At 63.5% G+C, this 24,678-nt stretch overlaps 1 protein-coding gene across 6 annotated transcripts in view; it reads right to left on the bottom strand.

The window, feature by feature from the left end:
- Nucleotides 1-24,678, bottom strand: part of CABIN1 (calcineurin binding protein 1) — a 98,299-nt gene that overhangs the window by 46,514 nt on the left and 27,107 nt on the right. For 5 of the 6 annotated variants that reach the window (XM_057744778.1, XM_057744777.1, XM_057744781.1 and 2 more), the window contains exons 18-27: nucleotides 24,047-24,289; nucleotides 23,809-23,965; nucleotides 19,032-19,147; nucleotides 17,785-17,946; nucleotides 16,932-17,138; nucleotides 16,618-16,763; nucleotides 14,221-14,482; nucleotides 13,569-13,829; nucleotides 10,913-11,064; nucleotides 9,305-9,483 (exon numbers count right to left, since the gene is read on the bottom strand). In XM_057744778.1, the coding sequence (XP_057600761.1) occupies nucleotides 9,305-9,483; nucleotides 10,913-11,064; nucleotides 13,569-13,829; nucleotides 14,221-14,482; nucleotides 16,618-16,763; nucleotides 16,932-17,138; nucleotides 17,785-17,946; nucleotides 19,032-19,147; nucleotides 23,809-23,965; nucleotides 24,047-24,289 (1,885 nt within the window). The remainder of the gene's footprint in view (nucleotides 1-9,304; nucleotides 9,484-10,912; nucleotides 11,065-13,568; nucleotides 13,830-14,220; nucleotides 14,483-16,617; nucleotides 16,764-16,931; nucleotides 17,139-17,784; nucleotides 17,947-19,031; nucleotides 19,148-23,808; nucleotides 23,966-24,046; nucleotides 24,290-24,678) is intronic. The other variant, XM_057744780.1, reaches the window with a different exon arrangement.

The raw sequence follows: 24,678 nt of genomic DNA, 5'->3' as shown, positions 1-24,678 counted from the left end.
CTCACGGCCAGAGGCCTGGCCACTGTCCACACACAGCCACTCTGACCCTGCCTGGCCTGCCCGTCCTGGAGGCCACCAAGCCACTCACCAGAGGCACCAATTTCCTGGGGTTTCCCCAAAGAGTGGTGTTCCGATAAGCGTCTGACAATCGGCTCTCAGGGGGAAAGCCTTCGTTCGTAGCATTTACTGATTTCTGCGGTATAAATACTCCCACCATGACCAATTTTGAGCTACCAACATGATGTATCTGAACGCGGGGTTGGGAAGGGATGCACAGCAGTGATTACACACCACCACAGAGTATTCCTACCACAACAGGCACACAAAACCACCATGGGAAAGAACTCAGCCAACGCTTTTACCCCGTGGCTGAAGGCCACGCATGGCGGGTCTGCAGCGACCGTATAGATCCCTGGGACTTGCAGACACCCAGTGAGGGGACCCCTGGGCGCCTCTCCAAGGCCTCCCAGTGGCCCCTGAGGAAGATCAGGGCAGGGAGAGACCGCGGGACACCTTCCGGGGCTGCAGGCTGCTACGGGAAGGGCGTGAAGCCCTGGCTGGACCCTTCTCCCGGACAGAGCAAAACCCAAGCCACCAAGGGAGCGGCAGCAAGCCCGGTGGTAGCCCTCTCGCCTCCAGGGCACAGGTGAAGACCCAAGGGAAACACCTGCCCCGAGCGAGGGGCAGGGAACTGCCCAGGACCCGGACACTCCCACCCTGAGACACAGGGCCCCGGCGGGCCAGGTCTGAGGCTGCGCCCAAGCAACAGACCACCAGCCGAGCCCCCAGACTGGGCCAGCAGGCGTGGACTCACGGACGAACACCCTGCCACAGGAAGGGGGGCGAGGACACGGAGAGACCCCCCCGAGGGGCACACAGAGGGCCTGAAGAGACTGGAAGGTGGAAACAGACGCTGAGAAAACCTTCCAGCAAACCACGCCGCCCTGAGCACAAGGCAGCATCGGGGGGCCCGGAGGCTGGGGGGTGGGGTGCCCTGAGGGACCCGCGGTGACAGCAGGACCCAACCCACTCAGCTCCCACCCGTCAACCTCCCTGCCCCGCCTGAGCCTGGGCACGTAAGAGCGAAGCCTGTTCCAGGAGCCAATGTCAACTGTTTCAGTCTCTTCTGTCCCACGCACACAGTCCCGCGTTCAGTATAAAAAGTGTAAGACACACACACACACACACGCATGCACGCATGCACGCGCGCGCGCGCACACACACACACACACACACACACACTGTCAACAGACAAAAAGATCAACAAACAGAACCAGGCTCAGAGATGGCCCTCCCCGCTCCTTTCCGTATTTACGTTCTCTAAACTATCACTGACTCCCAACTACGGTGGAACCAGCGGCCACGTGTCGTGGACTGGCCACGCGTGTGAGAGCAAAGGGGGCGCAAGCTGGAACCTGAGGGGGGGTCCATGCCGCACGTGACGTGGGGGTCGCGCCCTCTGAGGGCAGTCTACCATCACCAAGACACATCTTCTTAATCCTGAGGCAGGCACTATGTTACTTTTTAAAAAGAGTTACAAATGAACCAATAGTAAAGATAAAACGTAGCCACTGAAACACAGAACTGAGTCATGCCCTGAGCTGTGTGCACCCAAAGGTGACACTCCCCACCTCCGAGTCGCAGCCCCACCAGCTCGGGGCGGGGGGGGGGGGCCTGCGTGCCAGCCCTGCTCAGCTGCCGGAGAGCCTGGGTCGGGGCCGCCCTGCTGCCCCGCAGGCAGTGCCCTGGCCACTAGCAGGGCAGCGAGAGCTGCTGGCAGGCAAGCTTACAACAGGCTGGGACGCCGCTGGGAGACCCAGGCCCCCTGAGTCCAGGTCCTGCTCTGCCACGCACTGGCTCAGAGAGCCCAGGCGTGCTCCCCAACACGTAAGCCTGCCGTAACACACGTGCCCACGTCACAGGGTTGTCACGAGGAGTAAACTGCCTGAAACACTGTGACTGTTCACGAAACAGCTCAACCATCACCACTATGACCTCAGAGGACCCAGACCCGCCTCTTCTCTAATGTCCCAGACGTGACAACAAGGACTTAGCTCCAAAAGCCACACTGGACACAGGGCCTGTCGACAGGGTGCGGACCGCTCCTTACGCTGGCCGGGCGGCACAGAGGACGCCCGGAATCCATCAGGCCTGCACGTCCCACAGCGGCTCCGCGGCTCCGCCTCCCTCCCCACGTCTGACTGCTGACCAGGGTCTGGGGACAGTGACCTGTCAGGCAGCGGCATAGCTGCCTCTGCACACCCACTGCCCGGGAAGTGCGGGTCATCAGTGTCTTGCCACAGGGGGGCAGGACCTGCTCGGTGAGGGGGTCTCCCCTGACTGCAAGGCAGACCCCAAACTCCATAAGCCCCAAAGGGGGGTGACAGGCAGCGTGAGGGCATCGCTTCTCCAGACCCCAGATCCGCGCTCCAATCCCAGAGCTGCCCGTGGGTCAGCCCCAGGCCTCCATGTCACCGCCTCTAACATGTCTGCCACCGTCCCCACCCCTGCCTCTGCCCCCAACACGCACAGGACACCCACAGGGGCCTGCTTGGTGCTGGCACACGGGAACGACGCCCACCGACCCGCCCAGCCCCCCGGCCCTCCTCCAGCCCCGACAAAGGACTCAGGCGAGCGGTTAAGCGGTCCTGGCAACTGGCCGGCGGGCCTTCCCCCGCCAGCACCCAAGCAGCCGCGGGGGGCGCGCGGCAGGGCAGCACGGACTGCAACAGGCGGGCACCCAGGAGGCAGTGCGGTGGGAGCACGGACCGAGAGCTGGCACCAGGCCGCCGGGCCGCGCTCTCACACGCTGCTGGGCTGTGGCTCTGAAGGAACCGCTCATTTGGTGGAATCCGTGGTGGGCATCACAGAAACGAAGGACCGGCTTAAGCAAATGTTCCGATGTCTCCTCCCCACCCGCTCACGTCCCGGCAGAGCTGCCCGGTGAGGGGAGGGCGGGCGGTGTGGGCCGCGCAGGGACCCCTGCTCCCCAGGGAGTGACAGAGACGGGCCGCAGCGGAGCTTCCTCTGAAACAGTACCTGCAGCCACCGCGGGGCAGGACACGCGTCCGCTGGGCAGCCAGCGGGGAAGGGGCTGCGACCGCGCGTCGCTGACCCCGCAGACACGCAGGAGTGAGGCCAGGACGCTGACCCTGGCAGGGCGGAGAGCGGAGGGCGGCGGCGGCGGCCGGTGCAGCGCGCGTGGCCCGGACGGCCCTCACCTGGAGTGACCGTGGGCACCAGGCAGCCCCGAGGAAGGCCGGAGCTCAGCAGGGACGCGGAAAGGGCCTGGACGCCCCCAGGGGCCGCCCCCGGCAGGCAGCACCCCTGCAGCTCGGGGGAGGCGGGGGCGGTGAAGCTACAGGGTGGGGGTGCTCGTGCCTGGGAAACAGGACACGTGTGTCGCTGCAGAGACAGCCGCCCACGGGGGCCCAGGAGGCCCGGGGAGTCCCCAGTCCGCTCGGGTCTTGTGTGTCTGAGAGGGCTGGTGCAAGGCTGTTGAAAATGATCCTGGTTTTAAACACTAGGCAGCAAGCCAGGCCCCACGTGGGGGCCTGCAGAGGGGCTGCGCTGGGGCCTCCCAGGCCCCTGGTCCTGGGGCAGAGCCCAACTCAGCTGGAGAGCCAGTGACCCGCAGGGCTGGGCGGGAGGGCCTCGCAGGGACAGGCCCCCGGGCGGGCGGCCCCCGGGGACCCGCCACGGCCCAGGCCCCCAACGCCCTTAGGGGCTGCCCAGGGAGAGAGGGCTGCCACCGGGGCGGGGGCTGGCTGCACAGGCAGCCCTGCTGGGCTTCCAGAGAGCTCCTTTAGAAAGTGCCACACAGAACCTGCTCACGCTAACACGGGAGGCAGGCTTACACACACGCCACTCTCCCTGTGAGTCACCGGAGGGGCGCAGTGCCGTGCCCCCGAGCCGCCCAGCCGCGCCTCTGAACCCTCAGAGGGACGTGCTGCCCGGGCACACCCCCACCTCCAGCGGGACCCACAGCCAGGGCACGTGAACAGGGCTGGGGGCGCGGAAGGAAAGGGGCCCGGCCGGGGGCCACGAGGCTGCCTGTCCCACCGGGGCTTTCTTTATGCGGGTTTGACACAGGTCACATCCCTTGGACATTCTCAGGATTTCCAGGCCAGCCTGAAAAAGCTCTCCAGTTATAAGCACACGTCCCCTGCTGTGTTTTACCCATTTGCTCTGGCAGGACGACGAGAAACGGTCCACAGCCAGCTAGTCCACTAACTCGGCTTCGTGAAAACTCAAGGAAAAAGACATGTGTTTTTGTGACCAAAACTGCAGCAACTTCGGCTGCTGAATCCCAAAAAGATCATCAATGTTCTGTCACCAGAAAACAACAGGCTTCTAAGAACAGCGAGCTTGGGTGGAACCAGCATTTTGAGAACTCTCTCAACCAGACAGAGCCTGTCCCCGTCGGGCCCCGATGACCACCGGGAAGGGACTCACCCACCGGGAGTGGGCACCTTCCCGCAGGCCGAGAGACTGGACCGGCACCCGAGAGGAGAGATGCCAGAAACCCGCCCCACTCACCCCCAGAGAGGCAGCGGCAGGGCGGACGCCCGCTGCTCAGAGTGGGGAGAAGACCTGGCCCCACGCTGTGCCCGCGTTCTGCCCCTCACCGTGCACCACTCTGCTCCCCAAGCCAGCAAGGCGCGGAGCAGGGAGGCCCTGGGCAGCTCTGAGTGTTCTCCTAACGGAAGGCGCGGGCAGCTGGCTCTCAGCTCCGACACCAGGGGAGACAGAGCAGGGGAGGTGAGAACGGTGCCCCCCACCAGCTACCGGGGCGGGGGGGGTTCCCAGGAAGGCTCTTCCAACAGAGAACGACTGGGGGAACGTGCCTTTCTTAGAGCCAGAGAGAGAGACGGCACCCACGCCGCACCCCTGCGGCCTTCGCACTCTGCTGTGTCCCACGCTCTCTCCCCTTGGGGTCTCTCTTTCGCCCACCCAGTCACCTCAATGTCCAAATGCCACAGGACCCTCCAACCTCCATGTCTTTGCTTCTGCGGCCCTGCAGGTCTCTCTGGAGGCCCACCTCCTCCAAGAAGTCCTCCCGAGAGCCAGCTCATGGCTCTTCTTCATGGCACCAAGCACTGCCCCAGGGACACAGATCCAACCGAGATCTCATCTCGGCTCTGCCCACAGCATCCTCTCCCAGGCCCAGCACACAGCAGGCACTCAACAGATGCGGTGACCAGCTATACAGCCTGAAGACATTTTTAAAAAGTGAGAATGCAGGACACGAGGACAGTGCAGGGGATGGGCTCTGCCCTCTGGCAGGCTCCCTGCCTGGCCTGACACCACTCCCACCCTGCGTGGGCTCACAGAACCACCAGGACTCCACGTGGAGAAGGTCTACGCACAGGACACAGCGTGCCCTCCAGGACGGCCCCCCGCCCGAGCCTGGACACCACGGCTGCAGAGCGCGTGGTGAGCATTTTCACAGCCTTGTCCTCGCTCAGATCACCGGGTATCTTAGTGTCTATTGCCTTTGCTACCGGTTTAAGCAAGAAACAAAAAGCAACGGAAACACAGACTGAGCTGCCTGCTGGAAGGACCACTGCGTGTGCATCTGGCCAGAACCGGGATGACGGGCCGGGGCAGAAGCCACGCACGTCAAACACACACTCTCCAAAGCACAGGGCAGCGACGTGGAGGCGCTCCCAGCCGCGGGGAAGCAGGGAGCCGGACTGAGGGTCAGCATGCGGCCAGCGTGGTCCCTGCAGCGAGCCGTGACAGCAGAAGCAGAGGACAGCCTGCAGAACAGTGGTCGGGGTAGGGGCAGCACGGGCAATGCTGGTGGCGGCAGCGCAGGCGAGGGGGTGAGGACGAGCACAGATGGGGCACGACACAGACGTGACGGTGGCGGCATGGCAGGTGGGGATGGATGGTCGCGAGGCGCCTGGCACCTGCACACCGGGCTGCCCGGAAGGCGCCCACGGCCCACGCCCACCCCGGGGCTCAGGGCGGCCTCGGGTCACACTGTCAGTGGGGCCACAGAGGCACCCCCACCCCCTCCCCCAGACGCCCACGCTCCTCACCCCAGCCTGCCTTCCCCTCCCCCACGGTGAACTCCAACACGGGCCAGGACAGGTCTTCGTGGGACCCTCTGCCGTTCACGGATTCACACCTGCTCCCGCGCGAAGCGCCTGCAGAAGGGCTGAGGCTGTGCCGCGTCCCTGCCACAGGGCCACGGGACAGGCAGGGCCGCGGGCTGGCTGCGGAGCCCCACCCCGAGGCCCCCTCAGGCTCCGGCTCCAGCGTTCCGAGGGGACGGGGAGCACGTCAGCCAGACAGCGAGGCTCCTGGCCCGTCCAAGCCAGGGGCCAGGCGTTCTGTCAGGGCCCTGCCCCCAGTGAGCCTCCAACAGGGAGATGCACAGATCCAGCACCTTCCGGCCCGCGGGGCCTCCCCAGTGTGGCCTCCCCTCTGGCCTGGGGGGGGGGGGGGACACCAAGACCCCCGGGTGCCCTTGGCTCCGCCCCAGCTAGCCCCGCCGCCTCCTGCCCTCAGCTCGCGCCTCACGGGGCACGACACACGGCCAGGCCCACCGGGTGACCGCGAGGACGGACCCCTGCCACCACTCCCAGCACCCAGCCCGGAGCCCCGTGGGGGGCGAGCACACCCTGCCCCGTGGTGGGGCCCCACGCACACACGCGCACACACCACACACACACGCACGCACGCACCGCGCGTGCGGGGAGCACAGAGCTCGTGCGGGAGCCGCGTGGCGCGGAGATCGAGCCTGGGTAAATGGCCGTCCCTGGGGGCCCCTTCAAGGTCCCGGCAGGCTCCACGGCGGCAGGCATCAGCCCCGCGGGCGAGTCCCAAGGCAGGCAGACGGGCGAGGTGAGGCAGGCAGGGCTGCCGGAAGCAGAGGTCCTGCTCGGTCTCTGTTTCTGTCTCTGTCCCTCTTGGCCCAGCCGGGGCCCCTCAGGTCAGCCGTGGGCGCCTCCAGCCGCCCGAGGGCCAGCTCTAAGGACCTCTCAGCAGGGCTGCGGGTGGGGGCACAGGCACGCAGGCGGGACCGGTGCAGAGAGCACCCCCGGGAACCCTACGCTGAGTGATGACAGACGATAAGCAACTGTCACGCGCCCAACGTAGACCCACGGCCGCCTTCCCAAATCTCGCCCTAGGTCAGCCACGGGCTCCAGGGGCCGAGGCACGGGCGTCCCCGGGGCGGCGCGGCCCTGAGGTGGGGGCGCCTCGCTGCACCCCACGGAGGACCTGGTGCCGGCTGCCCGTCCAGCAGGCAGCCCGTTAGCCTGCCGGGCCCCGCGGTGCAGGCGACCAGGGCTGCCCCGGGGCCGACTTCAGCGGACGCCACCTGCCCCTCCTCCGAGGCTGCGCCGTGGCTGGGGGGTCAGGGTGCAGATCCAGGCGGACGGCCCCATGCCTGGGCTCCCCCGCTGCGCGCCGGCACCTGGGGCTCCTGCCAGCCCCGGTGGCGGGGTGGCTGCCCCCTGCGACACCTCTGCTTCACCCCCGCGAGGAGAATGAGGCTCAGAGAGGTGACGTCCTTGCCGAGGTGGCCGAGCAAGTGGGTGACAGGCCTGCGATCAGAGCCCGGGCGCCGCCTCCAAGGCTGCTGTCTCCTGCCGCCCTGTGGCCGCGGGAGAGGCCTGGGCCTCCGCACACGTGTCTGCAGCAGGGCTGGGCGCCGGGCCGTCCTCCTCGCCGGCCCCCGACCTCCCGCAGCAGCAGACCCCAGGCTGGGCTCGGGCGCTCGCCGGTCCCGGGCGGCAGGAGCTGAGGCGAGTGGTGCGGACGGAGCCTGGAGGCGCCAGCGCATCCCGGCGGCGGCGGCCCACGCTTCTGCCCGAGCCAGGGCCCTGCCCGGCAGCCAGCGAGGCTGCCCAGGGGCCAGTCCGACGTTTCGAGGCCACAGCTAGCTCAGCGCCCCAAACATTTTCATGCTGTGGACGCCACTTCCCCTCCGAGGGGAGGGCTGGGAGCTCTGCCAGCACCGCCGCAGGCCTGGCCGGCGCGGGGCTTTCCGGCACACCCGGCGAGGGCTGCCCAAGGCGGGCCGTGGGATCTGAAGGCTTCACGTCACCGACAAGAACCACTTCGCGAGAAAAGCTTTACAACCGTTCCAACATCACAACCACTGAAATCACGTCCGCGCGTACTTGCGTGGCTCCCCCTGCCGCTTCCAGAACACGCACCCAGGACGTGTCACAGCAGCCCCTGGCCCTGGAGCCTGCTCCCCACAGCTACACGCACACACGCGTGTGTAAGCACAGGACACCCTGCGAGGCGTTCCTCCTCCTGAGACCGGCCTGGGGCTGAGGCCTCCAGGATGCGCCTGGCAGAAAGGCCTTCCCGAGCAGGGACTGATGTCCAGTGTGTCTTCTTAATATTCTTGCACGTAAAAGGTGGGAACAGGGTTTAACTTGAGGGGCGTGAGATGGGGAGAGCCCCTGCCTTGGGAACGTCTGCAAGGTTACAGCACGAGGACAAGGCCGGCCAACTCCCAGGTCTGTGCTCCCCGCGCTGGGGACGGAGACACACAGCACGCACTCGGACCCACACGCGCAGCCCCGCAGCCCCTCCACACGCACCACAGGCCGCCCCAGACCCGAGGGGACGCCCGCGACCTCTCCTCCCAGCTCACAGAGTGCGCCCCGAGGGGTGGCGCTCCCACCGCGCCCCCTCCCCACGCCCTGCTCTCTGGGAGCCGCGCACGGGGTCCTGCCGAGCTGAGCCACGTGCGAGTGAGGACCTGGGTGGCCTTCAGCACGGTCGCGGCCCCCAAGGCCCACCAGCTGGCCGGGCACTGTGCAGGCGAGGGGCGCACGAAGAGACCGAGCTGCGAGGCCGGCATGCGAGCCTCCGGTGTTAGTGAGGATGTGGGTGACGGGCCGCCACCTGCCGTCCCACGTGGGGAGCCAGCTGACCCCACCACCGACCCGTCCGGACTCCCGGGGTGACAGACGCGCCGTCACGGCCCTCCCCAACCATCAGGAGGACGGGCCGTAGTAACACGGGGGCCACTCAGGGTCGCCCGCAGACACCAGCGGCCTCCTGACTGCCCCTTCCTGCCCCCAGCTCACAGGCGGGGAAATGCAGGCTCGCAGAGCTCCCCAGGTGGGCGGGGGCAGGTGACGACCCCGAGCGTGTCTGGGGAGCACAGGGTCCCCGTGAGTCCATGAGGTTAATGCGCAGCCACAACATTGCCCGGGCCACCCCAGCCCCGGCAGCCCTCACCAAATCAAAGCGGCTCACGGCCCGAAGCACCCGCCCCCGGGACCGGCGTGCCGCCCTGGGCTGGCAGGAGGGAGAACAGGGACTGTACCGTCCGGCGTCGCCTGCTGGTGGGGTTTTTTACATTTGACGTAATCGTGGTCAATCGGAGTGGCTGTGTAAGGTGGGGATGTCAGACCTGGGCCAGAGGAGGAGGGGAGGGAGGCTCCGGGGCCCGGCAGTGTCCCAGCTGAAGAGCGGGAGTCCTCGTCCACCAGGCAGGCCTTCTCCCTGTGGGCCAGAGGGTGGGGACGCAGGTCGGAACCTCCACAGCCCCCTGAAACGGGGCGTGTGCCGGTCGGGCGGTGCCCTTCCCAGGGGCCCCTGCTCCCAGCACCCCCGGTGATACCCCTCTGGCTGGCGTCCGGCGGCTGAAGGGTGGCCCCACGGAGGCCACTCGGGCTCCAGCCCCAGCCAGGTGCCGCCCAACCTTTAGGGCTCAAGTCCCAGGTCCGGGAGACCCCTCCTCAGAAGCACCCACCCAGTGCCCCTCCAGGCCGAGTCAGAGCCCTTCGCGTGACGCCAGGGCCTGGCACGTTTCACCCCGATCAGTGTGTGGACAGAGAAAACGCCTGGGTTCACCGCACGCTCACACGTGCACAAGGGTGTCTGCTGCAACAGTGCTGAGAAAAAAGTTAAAAACACCTGAAACGTCCATGGAAATGGCTACAGAGGGCAGGGCGCACCCGTGCTCTGGAGTAACGCACCCGGAGGAGTGGGGACAGCTACGGAGCGGGCCCCAGACCCACTGTCGGGGGAGAGCGAACTCCAGAACACCTCCAGGACCTTGTTTTTATAAAACAAGAGAAGCCCTGCAGTTGGATGTGCACCTGGAAGCGTGTGCAAATGTGCAGAACGTCACCTGGGAAACTTCACTGTGCGCAGAGACTAACTTGGAATGAGAAGGACTCTGTTATACCTTAGTCTATATGTTTATATATCGTCAGACTTTTCTATAACTAGGATGCATTTGTGTATTACCTGTGTAATTTTTAAGTAAAAAAAAATTACAACCACAGAAAGGCCACGCCACTGTGCCTGGGGGGCCCTTCATGACTATGACCTCTGGGCACACTGCGTCCACGGGTGTGACCCAGCGCGTGTGTCCCCACCTGTCCTACAGCGGGCAGGCCCAGGTGTAGGCCTCTGGCACTGGGCAGAGCCTGCATGGTGCCTGGCCAGGCAAGGGCCCAGAGATGGGGTGAGCTGAGCTGAAGCCCCAGGACGTGGACGCCGAGGTGATCCACAATCAAAGGGAGGCCTGAGGGTCTGGCCCAGGCCCGCTGAGGGAACCACACCAGGGCCCCGGTGCCACGAGCTCTCTGCTGCCACGAGAGGCGCCCCCGCCTCCCACACCCCCCAGCCTCTCGGGAGAAGGGGCAGCCGGGCAGGTCCTCAGAGGCCCCCACTCCGGGGAGAGGGTCCAGGGGAAGGAGGCGGCAGCGTGCAGCGTCCACGCAGGCAGAGCTGTGCCGGGAGAGCGGAGTCGGCTCCTCCGGGGTCGCACACACAGCCTCTGCGTCTCAGGCTCAACAGGAGGACCTCGGCCCAGCCATCGGGAGCCTCGGGCCAGACCTGACTCTGTGAGCTCCAGGCGGCTCAGCAGACCCTTCCCCACCCCATGCCCACCGCCCAGCCACTGGGAGCACGTGCTACTCACTTTTCTGAGGCTTTGGGTGCGTTCTTCTCCTCGCCCCTGGCAAAGGGCCCTTCCGCAGCCTCCTTCATGAAGCTGACCAACACCTCTGCACTGACCCCAGAGTCAGGCCTCCCCAGGAGCTTCAGGATGGATGCGTGCAGCCGAAAGTAAACCTGGGACAAGGACACAGGAGTGAGCAGTCCTCCCAGCTGCCCAGGTTCACTGCCCGCCCCCGCCCCCGGGCTGTTGACCCGGCACAGTCTCCGGCCCCGCACCCGCGGCCCCCTCCTGGCACCACGCAGAGTGGACAGTGCCTGCACACGGGTAGCGGGACCTCCGTCTGTGTCCCCCTCCTGGGGCTGCCCCGAGGACAGAGGTGGGTGGGCGGTGCTGCGGCCGTCGGGCCTGGGCCTTCCCGCCTTCCCTCCGTCCCCACCACACGCGTCCACTCACCCGCGTGAGGCCCGTGGTCCAGGCCCCCAGCCAGGAGAGCCCGGGGCCCTCACTGCCCGCAGGAAGGGTCACACACCACAGGCGACTGGGCCTGACCGTCCCCCCCCACGTGTGGGGGCCACACGGCTCCCACAGACAGCACAATGGGTGCCACGAGGGCTGCTGTGGCCACAGGCCCCGATTAGGCAGCCTCTCCTCACCCAGAGGCAGTTCTAGAGAGACATCGGCCAAGAACCCCCTGTGGTGAGACACCTGGTGGTCCAGCCCAGGCCAGACTCTCAAGGGAGCATCCCAGACAGAGGGGCCCACACCCAGAGCCCCGCCACCACCAGCCAATCCGTGAGCTCCAGAGAAGCCGGCCCAGAAAGCCCACTGTTAGGTGTGGGGCACCTACATGTGCCCAGATAGCCACACTTGGAGAAGGGCCACGCGTCCCACTGGCAAAGGTCACCCGAACAGCAGGTGAAGGATTTTGAATGAAGGCTCAACAACAGAGGAGAATTTTCTCCCAGGCAAGGTTAAACTCTTCCAGAGAAAGGCCACTTTTAAAGCAAGACAGACACACGGTCCAGCTGAGCGAGAGCCGGAGAGCCGCGATGGTGTGCTGGGAGGGCGGCCGCGGCCCCTCATCCGGAAGGGCCTGGGCCCTGCGGGGCCAGCACCCTGCCTGCTCACGGGTTCCACCAGACAGCAGCAGACGCCAAAAGGTCCCAGGAAAATACATGCAGGAAAAAGAGAGCGGCTGTTCTCCGGAGGGTGGGAGAGCCCGGGCTGAGCGGGCTGACTGCCCTCCTGCCGCGGCCTCAGGGCACACCAGCCACTCCTCTGGGCCTCAACCCTCTCACGTCCCAAGTGGGAGTCCCTCCAAGGATGGGCTCCTGGGCCGCGTGGACAGCATGGAAGAAATGAGATGGGGGAGGACGTGGGGCCTGGGCTGTGAGGACAGCGACCAGGACGCTGGCGCGAAGCACGGGCCAGGAGGCCGCCTTCCACAGCCCACAAGGAGCCCCGGGGCCCCGGCACTCCCGCACGTCCATCACGGCTTGGCTTGCTCACGAGGCTCGCAGACAAGCACACGCTTCCAGGCACAGGACGTTACTGAGCTAACGCTACGTGACCCTGGGAAGGGCTCGGAGACGTGTTCCTGGGACACCCCTGGTAGCCGAACGGTTAGGACTCGGTGCTTTCACCGCTGTGGCCCAGGTTCAATCCCTGGTTGGGGAACTGAGATTACAAGCCCCACAGTGAGGCCAAAAAAAAAAAAAAAAAAAAAGACAAAAAAACCCCCAAAAAAACGGCGCTCCCTGCTACACGTGAGAGGCCACGGAGGGAGTGGAGGAGAGGCCACACCCACAAAGAAGGGGCAGGGTGCCCAGGCAGGTGAGGGGCACGAGGACAGGACGGAAGCCCCAGCTCCTTCCCCTATGTCCTGTGCAATGAGGAGGACACGTCAGAATATGGTAAGAAGACATTACTGTGTGTTTACATGTTAACAGGAGACAGATAAGTAGAAAGACAAGGACGTGGCCAGACTGTCCACATGGACTGCTGCGGCTGGGGAACTAGGATCCCTGGGGTCTTCAACATCTCAGTTCAAACACTTCCGAATGACTCAATTCTTACATTTTTCTTAACCATTCGTATGTGTTAATTTAATAGACAGGAAAAAAATCTAAATGCAAATAAGGCGTAAGCAAGCAGATCCTGCCCCCAACGTCACGCAGCTTTCTGGGCAGGGGCTCAGCGGGGGCAGACACACAGCCTGAGGAGGGGCGGCGCTGACAAGTCCGGGGCCTCGGGAAGCCCGCACCACCACACCCGCGCCGTGTCCTCGGCGCCGCCTCAGGAGGCTGCGTGGGCGCCCGCGAAGGCGCGAGACAGACACCAGGGACCACAGACGCAGCTCCAGCAGCCCACACCCAAGGCCCTGAACCGGGCGTCCCGGGGCCTGCGGCCTGGGGGCTCTCCCGTGCACCCGGGGAGCAGTCTGCAGGCTGGAGCGCCCCGGAGCCAGGACGCCACGTGCGCACGCCGCCGCCCCCAGAAAGGGTGGTGAGCGCCCCTCAGCGAGAGAGAGGAGAGGCCAGTGTGACGGACCTGCCCACGGAAGCCTCCAGCGGTCTGCGGGGCGGGGTCCCCGGGACCGTGCGCCCCATCCCCGGGGAGGCAGTGCGACCGGCCCGCCCCCGCCCTGGCTGCCCGCCCGGGGCTGGCACGGCGTCACCTCCAGGGCCTCCATGGCCAGCTCGGGCGGGTTGTGGTAGTGGATCTTCTTGGGGTAGCGGGCCGCCTCCTCGTGCAGGCAGCGGCCGGCCTGCTGGTAGTGCCGCAGGTACACGGCGGGCGGCCGCTGCTGCTTCTCGGCCACCTTGCCCAGCATGTAGTGGATGAGCCACTCCTCCTCGTCCCCGTCGCCCTCGCAGCGCGCCGCCGACGTGAAACAGTGCCTGGCGGTCTCCAGCATGCTGTCTCGCCGCTCTTCCATCTGCAACGAGACGCGCCGTGTCCTGCTGCCACGCCTGCCGGGACACGCCATGTGGCGCCTTCACGTCCCCTTCCAGGAGCCCGGGAGCCCCTGCAGCGCACAGACCTCAGGCCAGACACCTGGCATCCACACTAGGGGACCATCCCCAACCCCTTCCCCAAAGAGGGCTTCAAACGTCCCAGCACAGCGTGAAGCACTGTACCAGGACTCAACAAGCTCCTCTGAGGGAACAGGGGAGAGACAGCAGCTTCTCCACGGCCCTGAAACCGGGGGCTGACCGGCGCTCACGGGAGCCTGGCCCTGGACTCACCCACCCCAGACCAGCGTCCAGAGACCAGGGACCACGCTGGCGCCTGCCGACCACAGGACGGCGGTCGCCCCCACCCCTCACCTGCTGCACGAGCTCCGGGGGCAGCTCGGGCTTCCACTGCTTCAGCTGGCGGGAGGCGAAGGAGTGCAGAGCGTAGGACATGGTGCCAAACTCGATCCACAGGGACAGGTTGGAGCTGTCGATCTCCAGCGCCCGCCGGAAGCAGCTCAGCACGGGCGTGGCGTGCTTCCAGATGGGCCCGTCGCTCTTCAGCTCGTTGGAGTTCAGCTTGTCCTGAATGCGGCTGGCCCGGGCCAGGGCCATGCCCGCCCAGGAGTCGAACCTGTGGTCATGACACAGCCCAGCTCAACATGCCGCCGCCCTCGCCGCCCTGCAGGTGCAGTGCCTGCGGGCACATGGGGCCAACCCCAGATGCACGAACTCCACCCCCGCGGACATCCCTGAGCCAGGAAACACAGCCCGCAGACCCGCACCCAGAGAAGAGCATGGGACGCAAGTCACCCAGCCCCTCGTGGCACCCAGGCATCAGCCTGCGAGCATCACTGCCGGCACGGCCAGGCCCCGGCACCCTGCCTCCCTCCCCTCCCCTGCCTGGAGACATTCCCCCCAGGACGGCTCTGAGGGGAGGAAAGGCTCCGCAGGCATAACCTCATGACCCAAGCTGTTCTGACCAGCAGCACAGGGCAGCCCAGACCCCTGAGACCCCTGCCACCCAGCTTCTACCGGCTCACACCTGCTGGGCAGGGGCCCAGAGCGCTGGTCCAGTGACACTCTGGCCTTAAGGACCTGAGCTCAGGGGCTGGACAGACCTGGGAAGACCCCACCCTTCCACAACCCCGGAGAGATTCCCTCCCTGCAGGGGCGGCGGAGGCTGAGAGAGCAGCCGGGCCTGCTCACACCTTGACGCCCAGCTGGTCCCTTCTGTGCAGGCCTGGTCTCGTCTACCTCAAGTGAGACCGTGAATCCTCCCCTCAGGACCCCGTGTGGCATTTCTGAGTGGTCACAAGCAGACCGTCGGAAAGGCCCTAAAAACCACCACCAACCCTGACGTCTCCCTAGAAGGTGAGCACTCACTCGGAGCCTCGGAACTCAGTGTGCACACACGTCTGGCTTCCTGGGCACCGGACGCGGGGCCTCGAGGGCAGGAGAGCCCCCTGTACCTGGGGCTCGTGCTTTCTCCCCACGGGCCCTGGTGGCCTCTTCTTAAACTCCAGTGACTGGCCTGCTTCTCATGAAGGACCTGCTAAGCTCGTAAAGCCTGACTCGCTTGATCGAGAGGGGTTTCCCACTGCGCGGAGGGTGTGACCCATGAGCCGACCCCTGGGTGGGTCTGAAGCAGCTGACGAGACCCAACCCGCGGGGCCCACCCCCTCCCCACTGCTGGCTCCAGCTCAGGCCCCAGCAGCAAGACAGCCAGCGAGGCGACCCCGTGATGGTTGAGAGCCCATCCTTCTGAGACCACCCCAGAGAAACTGCTGGTGAGAATGCAGGAGCCTCTCTGAGGCACCAAGACCATTTCTGGGCCTTCAAGAGAGTCTGGAATTCTCTAGCAGAGAACAGAAGAGGCAGCAACCACACAGGTGCGCTACCCTCCGCAGGGCACCAAGTCTTCCCCCACTGCAGCAGGAACGTCACAGCTGGCCCCTGGCAAAGCCGGGCTGCGCAAGGGCAGGGGAAACCGGGCGGCTCACCAAGCTTCCAGGCACGTCCACCGCTCTCCAGGCGCCCAGGCCTCGGGGAGCAGGACACACCCGAGAGGACAGTGCAGCACCCCCGCTAGGAGGGGTCCGCAGGGCCCGTCCCCCTGGGGTGGGGCCTGGGAGAGAGCGGGGCGGGAATGGTCAGAGACACTTCCCCCAGGGCCAGCTCCTTCCACACCACGCAGGTGCCCACACGCCTGCACGAGGCCAAGACGGAACCACCATCTCCGGTCGCAAATACAAGCACGCAGAACACAGACACGTTGTCACAAAGACTTGAAACGCTGCTCTGGGTGCCGCCAGGAGCCAGGCTCCCCACCGCCTTGGACAGGCGGGTGTCGTCACCGTCACGTTCAGACACGGCGGCAGAGGGTGAGCACTCAGCCAGCCTGAGCGCAGCCCTCATCTGCCACCCCGGGCCACGGCGACCCACGGAGGACAGCCAGGGCCACCACCACACGGCCCCCTGCCTGCACGCCAGATGCGAGAGAGCCTCTCCCACAGCGGTAGGGGTCGTGCTTCTCCACCCAGACCCCAACCCTGCCCCCGCGGCCAGGTGGGCCCAGGCGAGGCAGAGCTCCGTTCCTGACAGCTCCCAGGAAGGTGCCTACGGGGTCACTCTAGGCCCTTCCGACACAGGTCACCCGCAGACAGCGGCCTCCTTTCGAGCCTGGCCCTCCCGGGCGCGGTGACCAGCAGAAAAGGCTCGCATCCCCAGCCCTCCCGCAGCCAGTCTGCCGGGCGCCCGACAGCTGACCTGTTGGGGCAGACGCAGATGTCGTGCATGTAGAACTTGACGGCCTTGGACTGCTCCTTGTTTTTGAAATGGTAGTCGGCCAGGAGGTAGTAGAGCTCATTCACCACCGGAGGGGAGGGGTCGGCGCCTTCCGGGAGGCAGGGCACCTGGCAGGCCAGAGGGCACGGGTGAGGGGACGCGGAGCCAGGGACGCGGGTGTGGCCAGACCCTTCCCCGCCAGGGCCCCGCCGGCTGGTGCGGAGGGGAGGAGCCGACGCGCACAGACGGCGGCAGCGACGGAAGGGACGGGCCGTGGCCAGCACGCTGGCCCCTACCTCGGCAGACGTGCCCTCGATGTAGGCGGAGACTCTGTCCAGGCTCAGGGCGGGCCGCTCCGTGCGGGGCACAATGGTGGCGATTCTCTTCAGGAGGTTGGCCAGGTCAGCAGACACCGTGCTGGTCTTGTAGCTGTCAAACTCAGGAAGGGTCTTGGGCTTAAAGTACTCAAACATGAACAGGGCATCTTCCCATATCAGGTCCACCTGAAAGAAGACAGAGGCAGGCCATAGTGCGGTCCAGGTGGCGCACGGGGGAGCGTCCTTCCACGGAAACGCTCGCTGTCTGATGCAGACGAGGCTGCGGTACGCTGGAGCGCTGAGGACGGCTCCCACAGGCAACCCCACACGCAAGCGTGTGACGCACAGAAAAGTGAACCAGCACAAGCCCGGTCCTTATAGAGACAAACGCCAGAACTGAGGGCTCGCTCTGTGAGTCCACGTGGCCACGCCAGAGGGCAGGTCACCTGGCTGCCAAACACCGATGAAGCCCTTGGTCCGACCAGGGTGGGTCTGCACACCGTGGAGGTCATGGCGGGACCCTGCCCAGAGGAGCACACACTTAGGGGATGGACTCCCTCAGATCCAAAGGTAACGGACCGTGTTCAGGAGCCATGAGATAACACACCCGCTAGCAGTCTGAAAAGTGAACACCGAAGAAATGGAAACGCTCTAAGCAATTACCCAAACTGGGGGGAAAAGCTACTGAAAACTGCCGTGCTGCATTTCTGAGTGATTAGTCAACATTTATGAAACTAGTTCTTGCAAGGAAGGACCGCTCCTTTGATGGGACTCGTCCACCTGACGCAGCCCATCCGACCCCCGGGCAGCCCCGCCCCCAGGGCGCCCTCACCTGCTGGGCGGAGTGCTCCTCCAGGTACCTGGCCTTGCTCTTCTTGCTGGGGTAGCTGTACAGGCAGTAGAAGCACTGCTCCAAAGCTGTCTCCAGCTCCTCCTTGTACGGGTGCGTGTCCTCGGAGGTGGACGCGGCAAGCTCCTTCTGGAGCACGCGCACCTAGGTGCGGGCGGGCAAGAAGAGGCGCCTGGGGGCGGGCCGGCAGCCGCCCTCCCAGCACCCCAGGCAGCTCCTAGCGACACGTGCTCACCCAGACACTCACCTGCCCCCCACACACCCACTGAGCACCCGCTCACGCTGGGCACAGCGAGACGCTGCCCCTGCCCTCGTGAAGCTCAGACTCCCACGGAGGAGTGTGAACTGAAGAGCTACAACGTCGGGTGACAAATCCTGCTGGGAACCCCCGGCAGGCAGACGCTAGTGAGGGTCTCCGAGGAAGGGAGTGACAGTGAACTGGGGAGCCCACGGAGGCCAGGGCAGCGGCTGCTGTGATGCCCAGCTATCAGCAAACGTTTGCTCTTTTCAAGCGTCCCTCGTATTTTTACCAAAACTACACAAAAAGCAAGTCTCGACAAATACCAAAGACTAGGCATGGTACAGACCACATCCTCTGAACATAATTCAATAAAATTAGAAATCAGTTACATGAAGACAGCAAATATCAACGCTTCTGGCACGCAGCTAAAAATGTGCTTGGGGAAAACATAATCTTCAACACATATTAGAAAGTCATCACTAAAATAAGCATTTACTTCAGTAAGTTAGAAAAAAACACAAAGCAAATCCGAAGAGAGTCAAAGATAATAAATATTACAGAAAGCAAAGAAAAAACAGATCAATAAACCAACAGCTGGTAGTTTGAAAAAACGAATTTCGATAAACCTCAAGAATGACTGGTTTTTCAAAAAAGGGAGATGAAGCATAAATAAAAGAATTTAGCAACGAGAAAGGGGGCATAACTGGAGGTGCTACAGAGACTTAAAACCGGAAGGAAACACTGCGAACAACTTTGGGCTTATGTGGACACTATCCCAAAACAGAACTGATTCTGGAAGAGAAAACCTAAATGAAGCTGTCATCACTTGAAGAAGAGTCCGTGGTTTAAATCTTACTCCGAGAGCAGGCGGCAGAGAGGGAAAGAGCGCGGGAGAACGCCGGGAAGGGCAGGAGCGCAGGCACTCTGGACCGGGGTGAGGAGGGCCAGGGAAGGGCAGGCGCGCCCCAGCGGCCCCTGCGGCACTTACGTAGAATCGCAGCAGGGCCCCGTCGGAGTTGCAGCACCACGCCCTGCGGCCCAGGTACTCGTGGGCCGTGCTGAGCAGCACGAGGGAGGAGGGGGGTACGGGCGGCTCGGCCGTCCCTGGGGAAAGAGCAGGCAACAGAGGCGTCAGGGCGGCCGGGAGCGCCCCCGCCCCGCCCCACCGTCTTCACCAAGGAGCCACGGAGCGCCCCCCCCCCTTCATCTTTTTGTCTTTTGAAATCAGAAACGACGTGCCTGGCTTTACTAAAGCAGTACATGGCTATCCGAAAACAATTCGGCTCACACAGGACCGTACAGGGCGGGCATGGTGCCGCCCCAAGCAGCAGCCGCCCCCGCAGACAACCAGGGCCGGCATGTGGTGAACATCACCGGAGACATCTTTCTACGTGCGTGTGAGACACTTTGAAAGAGAGAGGGACGTCATCTACAACTGTGGAACCCACACGACACACACCGTGGCTTAACTTAAAAATGCCTATATTTAGGTCTGCTTATCACAGAAGGAAAAAAAAGACCGAATCTCAGTTAGATGTTTGTTCACCACTAGAACTATGAGTAGTTCCTTCAAGATCCCTCGGTGTGTTTGAAACTCTGAGCCATGACCCATTGTGGTCTTGTAACTAACATGTTTTAAGAGGATTAGGACAGAAAGCACTAGAGGAAATAATGCCCAGCAGAATCAGGGTTCTTTCACGAAATTTGCTTTGTACTTTTATTATTGGTCAGTCCCAGCCAAAAAGCCTTGAAAAGTATGGCTTGAGAGAAGTCAGAAAATCATTCCGTTCGAGCCAGTCCGATTGTTGTGGGTCTCTTAAGCCCATTTCCATTTTCCACAGCATCCCGTGAGCGTGACCCCAGGCCGGCGACGGCGCTGTGGTACCCTCTTCCTCCCTCCCCAGCTCCCCACCTGCCGTGCACAGCTCAGCCAGGGCAGCAGGGCGGCAACACTGCCCGGCGGCCGTCCTCGGCCCGCCTGCTCTCCCCCGACTCCGCGTCTCCGTGCCTCTGGTGCCCACTGCAAGCTCTTTCCCGTGGCTCTTCCACCCTGACTCACGTTGCTTTACGGACTTCACCCTCCAGCCGCGCTTCGAAGCAGGAGCTGGGATCCACCGTAATTACAAACGACCTGGCTAGATGCCTCGGCCCACACCCTCCTGCCCTGAGAACCGAGCAGACACGTGGACGTCGCCCCAGCGCTGCCAGGGAGAAATCGGAAGTGAGCCTCTTTCTTTGTTCCAAGAAGATACGTTGCTTTTTCACTTTGGAAACTGAACAAGTCTTTATCCTTCAAGAAGATCCTTCACCAGGATGTATCTTGATGTAGACTGTTGTGTATCAGCTTTTCTTGGTATGCACTGTATACTTGGAACCTGCCGATTCAGCGTTTATGACAATTCAGAGAACTTCCTGTACGTGACACACGGTTCACTGCTGCCATCAGAGGCCCCGTTCACCCTCACCCTGGACCACCTTTGTCCTCCACATCTGCCACTGTCTGTCCAGTGCTGTTAGCTCTTGACCCGCCTCCTGCAGCTCCACCCGTATTCACTGCTCCTCACTGTTTTGGGTTATCAGTATATGACGGTGAGATGTGGGCTGCAGCGTTTTCCCTTAGTTCTGCAATTTTCCTTTTCATTTCATTCCACTTATTGTCTTAGAAATTTCAACAAATGATTCCCTTGGGCCAATCACCCCCAGGCCGCTGCCTCTGTTCCTCAGTGTCTGCTTTCTTCCAGGCCGAGTTCACCTGTCTCTTGCATGGCGTGTTCTTTCTCCCCTTCCTGTCCCCGATGCGGGGTGGGGGGTGGGGATGGTCCAGACCTGTCGGCACACCCGCCACGTCACCTCCCTCTATCCTGCTCACGGTCGGCCAGAGTGGCTTCTCGGACCACGGGAGTGCTGCAATCACAACGGAGGAATTTTCTGCAGCGTCTCCCACAAAGGAGACCAACCTGCCCTTCCTCACATCTGTGAGGTCACAGCAGGTGCTGCTCTCAATTGCTTTCCGCAGCCTGTGTCTACAGAGGGAGGAGAAGGGAGCTCGCTCGACCAGGGCTGTGTCAGTCCGCGCTGGGGGACCTGGGTTTTGTCCTCTCTTCGAAGACCCCCTAAAGGTAGGATGGCTGCCGGGGGAGAGCAGGGCGACCGGCAGACAGCCCGGCCGGCAGTTGCTTCAGCGCGGCTGCAGCCGCGGGAGCCACGTCCAGTGACGGAACGAGACGGGAGGGCAGAGGCCTGGCTTCCCCCGCCTGACGTGCTGCGGAGCCCCCGCGGGGGGCCGAGGTCGCGTCAGGACGCACCCCACCCTCCCTCCTGCTTCCTGCTGCCTTTCACAAGTCGAGAGCCCTGATGAACCGTCCCAGCATCTGCTCCAGGGAACTCGGCACTCGACAACACACCACACCAGCCCCTCACTGCCGGCCAGCATCCCGCCCCCCTCCCCCCACTTCCTGCCTCTGCCAAGGCCTAGGGCAACCCAGGGCGCAGCCCGCCAGCCCACTCTCTAAAGAACAGAGGATTCTGTCCACTCACCCGCTCCCCTCGGTCCTCCTCCTCGGGGTGCAGGAGGGGACAGGCCACACCGGCAGCCCGTCCACCAGGATCGTTGTTTCCCCAGCCCACCCTTTTGAAGTTTATGGCCTCACACTGTCCTCCTTCCCTTGCTTGCTCACTGGCAGTTTTTAAAAATATATTGTGTTTGCCTAATTAATTAAGAGAAGACTCTTCATCCAGAAGTCTCTCTGTATTATTTTTAGAAGAAAAACAGCACACATGTATAGGTGTAACCACTGAAACTGTTCTGGAAAACACAGAGGTGCTGCTTGTCAGGAGCCCTAAAGATACCATCCTCGAGGTGTACCCACAGCAACACAGTCAGCAGAAGCACACAGGTGTGCACACGGTGCTGACTCGTGGCCCATGCCCGTCCACAGACGGACGAAGACGGGGCACACGTATACAAGGGAGTATCACTCAGCTGCAAAAAGGGATGAAACTGAGTTATCTGTAGTGAGGTGGATGGACCTAGAGACTCTCATACAGAGCGAAGTAAGCCAGAGAGAGAAAAACAAATACCGTACGCTAACTCATATATATGGAATCTAAAAAATGGTACTGATGAACCCAGTGACAGGGCAGGAATAAAGATGCAGATGTAGAGAACGGACTTGAGGACACGGGGTGGGGGGTGAAGGGGAAGCTGGGACGAAATGAGAGAGTAGCACTGACATATATACACTACCAAAGGTAAACCAGATAGCTAGTGGGGAGCTGCTGTGTGACACAGGGAGATCAACTCGACGACTGGTGATGATTTAGAGGGCCAGGACAGGGAGGGCGGGAAGGAGTTGTGGGAGGGAGGGGATATGGGGATATATGTATAAATACAGCAGATTCACTTTGTTGTACAGAAAAAACTGGCACAACAGTGTAAAGCAATTATATTCCAATAAAGAGCTTAAAAAAAAAAAGAAAAGCTTTTAGCACCGAAAACAAAAGAATGACCCGTAAGAAACACCGCCACCATCCTGAGGGTTGGGCAAAGCAGGGCACCTCTCCCCAGCATGGCAAAGACAGCAGAACAAAGCCACGCGGCTTACACACGGGGCGAAAGCTCTTCTCTGTCTGGCTCCTTCCCAAGTCCGGCCACACGGCTCGCTCTCCCGGGTCCCTGCCCAGCTGCCCGTCGCCCCAGTCCCCGCAGCCCTCAGCCCACGCCCGTCAGGCCTCAGGTGTGGCACTGCTGACGTCCCGTCGGTCTCCCCCGCTGTGAACCCAGCAGGGCCAGAGGCTCTCATCCAGGAGGCCTGACAGGCAGAGAGCAGCGGACAGACATCTGTGGAGGGAAGCACTTGGAGCGAGAGCGCGTGTGGAAGGAAGGCGTGCTCGCGCGGGCACCATGGGCACAGCAGCACAGCCGACGTCGCGGCCTGTGCACTTCGCTGATTCGTCAAAGGACTGAGGAAACCCCCCCCCCGATAAATTCAGTGTTAAGCTTGTTGAATAAACACATAAATACATGTATTGTAACCATAGCTATATAAAAAGTTTGTGTACAGTGGCCAAGTTTAGACTAAAAATGCAAGAAAACCAAAGGAGAAAAGTCCATTTGGTGGAGTTACAGACACTCTTTGCTGATGTGTCATGCAGCCGTTGCTTTGATGTCGTCACGTGATTTCTCCCACTGACCACATTCCCACCCCTGCGCTGACCCGGCTCGAGTGCCGTGTCCACAACGCGCCCTGGCTCGCCCCTGCGGCCCTGCCCGCGGCACCAGCCTCCCTCATGCCGGCACTGACCTGCCGTGGCAACGATGGCTTTACTGCCCCATTTGTCCTCGAACAACCCTGAGACAGGTGCCACCATCCCCAGAGGGGACAGGGTGACAGAGGCTGGGGGGTCGCCTGACTGGCCCAAGGTCACACAGCCAAGAAATGGAACCTGTGCCCGCTTGCCCCACGCCGCCCTCCAGCTGCCCGCGGCCCGGCCGCCTGGGCCCACACCAGGAGGGGCCGCGGGCCATGCGGGGACGGCACGAGGCTCCCAGAGCAGGCCCACCCCTCCGGGAGCTCACCACAGGCGCCTGATGTGAGACGCTTCACAGGCCACGGCCCCGCCCCACCACACGGTGGGGGGCCTCTGCCTCCACGAAACATCTGCCACCGGAGCCCACGCCCCTCACGGTGCCCGCGTGGGGCCCCAGGGCCCTGGGGCAAGGACAGCAGGCCCAGGGCCACCCCCGCCAGAGGGCGTGCCCGCACCTTCGTCTGCCGGGCTCCGGAGGTGCTGCTGGTGGCACAGGGGGCGGAAGGCGTCCTCCTCCTGCCGGATGACCCGGTGCAGGATGATCCAGGGCAGCACCGAGGACACGTGGGGCTCCTTGGGCTCCTCCTGCACGGCCATGCTGCAGTCGATGACCTGGGAACGGGGCGGCGTCACAGCAGGCCCGCTCCCCCCGCTGCACCCTCGGGCCGGCCAGTCTGTGGGCGGGCAGGATACCTGGATGAGGTTGCTGGTGAGCCGGGAGAGGCCGGTGGCGGAGGATGAGTCCCTCAGGAGGCTGCCACTGCCATCTGCTGCGAGCGCCTGCTCCAGGCCCAGCAGCAGCTGGCTCACCGTGGCCACCCACTCCTCCTTGGCAGCAGCCTCGGTGGCACCGACCATCTGCTGCACCGCCTCGTGGAGGGCCACGTCGGAGCACTCGAAGCACTGCCGGTGGTCCTCCAGCCGGAGCAAGGAGTCCTGCGGGCGGGAGGACGCGCTCACCACGCCGGCCCCGGAGCCCAGCGCAGGCACGGCAGGCTCACCCACCGCGACCGCCCCCCGGGGGACAGACAGGCGTGGGGGCAGAAACCCATCCGAACACAGACCAAAACCACCCCCGACTTAAAAGCCCTAGTGGCCGGGATAATGGTGCCTGTGCTTCTTCAGGGAAAACCAGCAGCAAGCAGGAGCAGCTAAGGTGTGACGGAGCCCACGAGGGCAGAGGTGAGGCCACAGGCCGGAGCCAACCCTCCTGGTCAGAAGAGGCACAGGGCGCGGGCACCGGGACGTCAGCAACAAGACAAGGACCGGCCAGCATCACTCTAACATGACGTGATCCCCAGTGCTCAAGAGCAGAAAGAGCTAAA

The sequence above is a fragment of the Hippopotamus amphibius genome, chromosome 8 (genome assembly GCF_030028045.1).
Source record: "Hippopotamus amphibius kiboko isolate mHipAmp2 chromosome 8, mHipAmp2.hap2, whole genome shotgun sequence".
Lineage (NCBI taxonomy): Eukaryota > Metazoa > Chordata > Mammalia > Artiodactyla > Hippopotamidae > Hippopotamus > Hippopotamus amphibius.
This window is presented reverse-complemented; position numbering and strand designations above follow the sequence as displayed.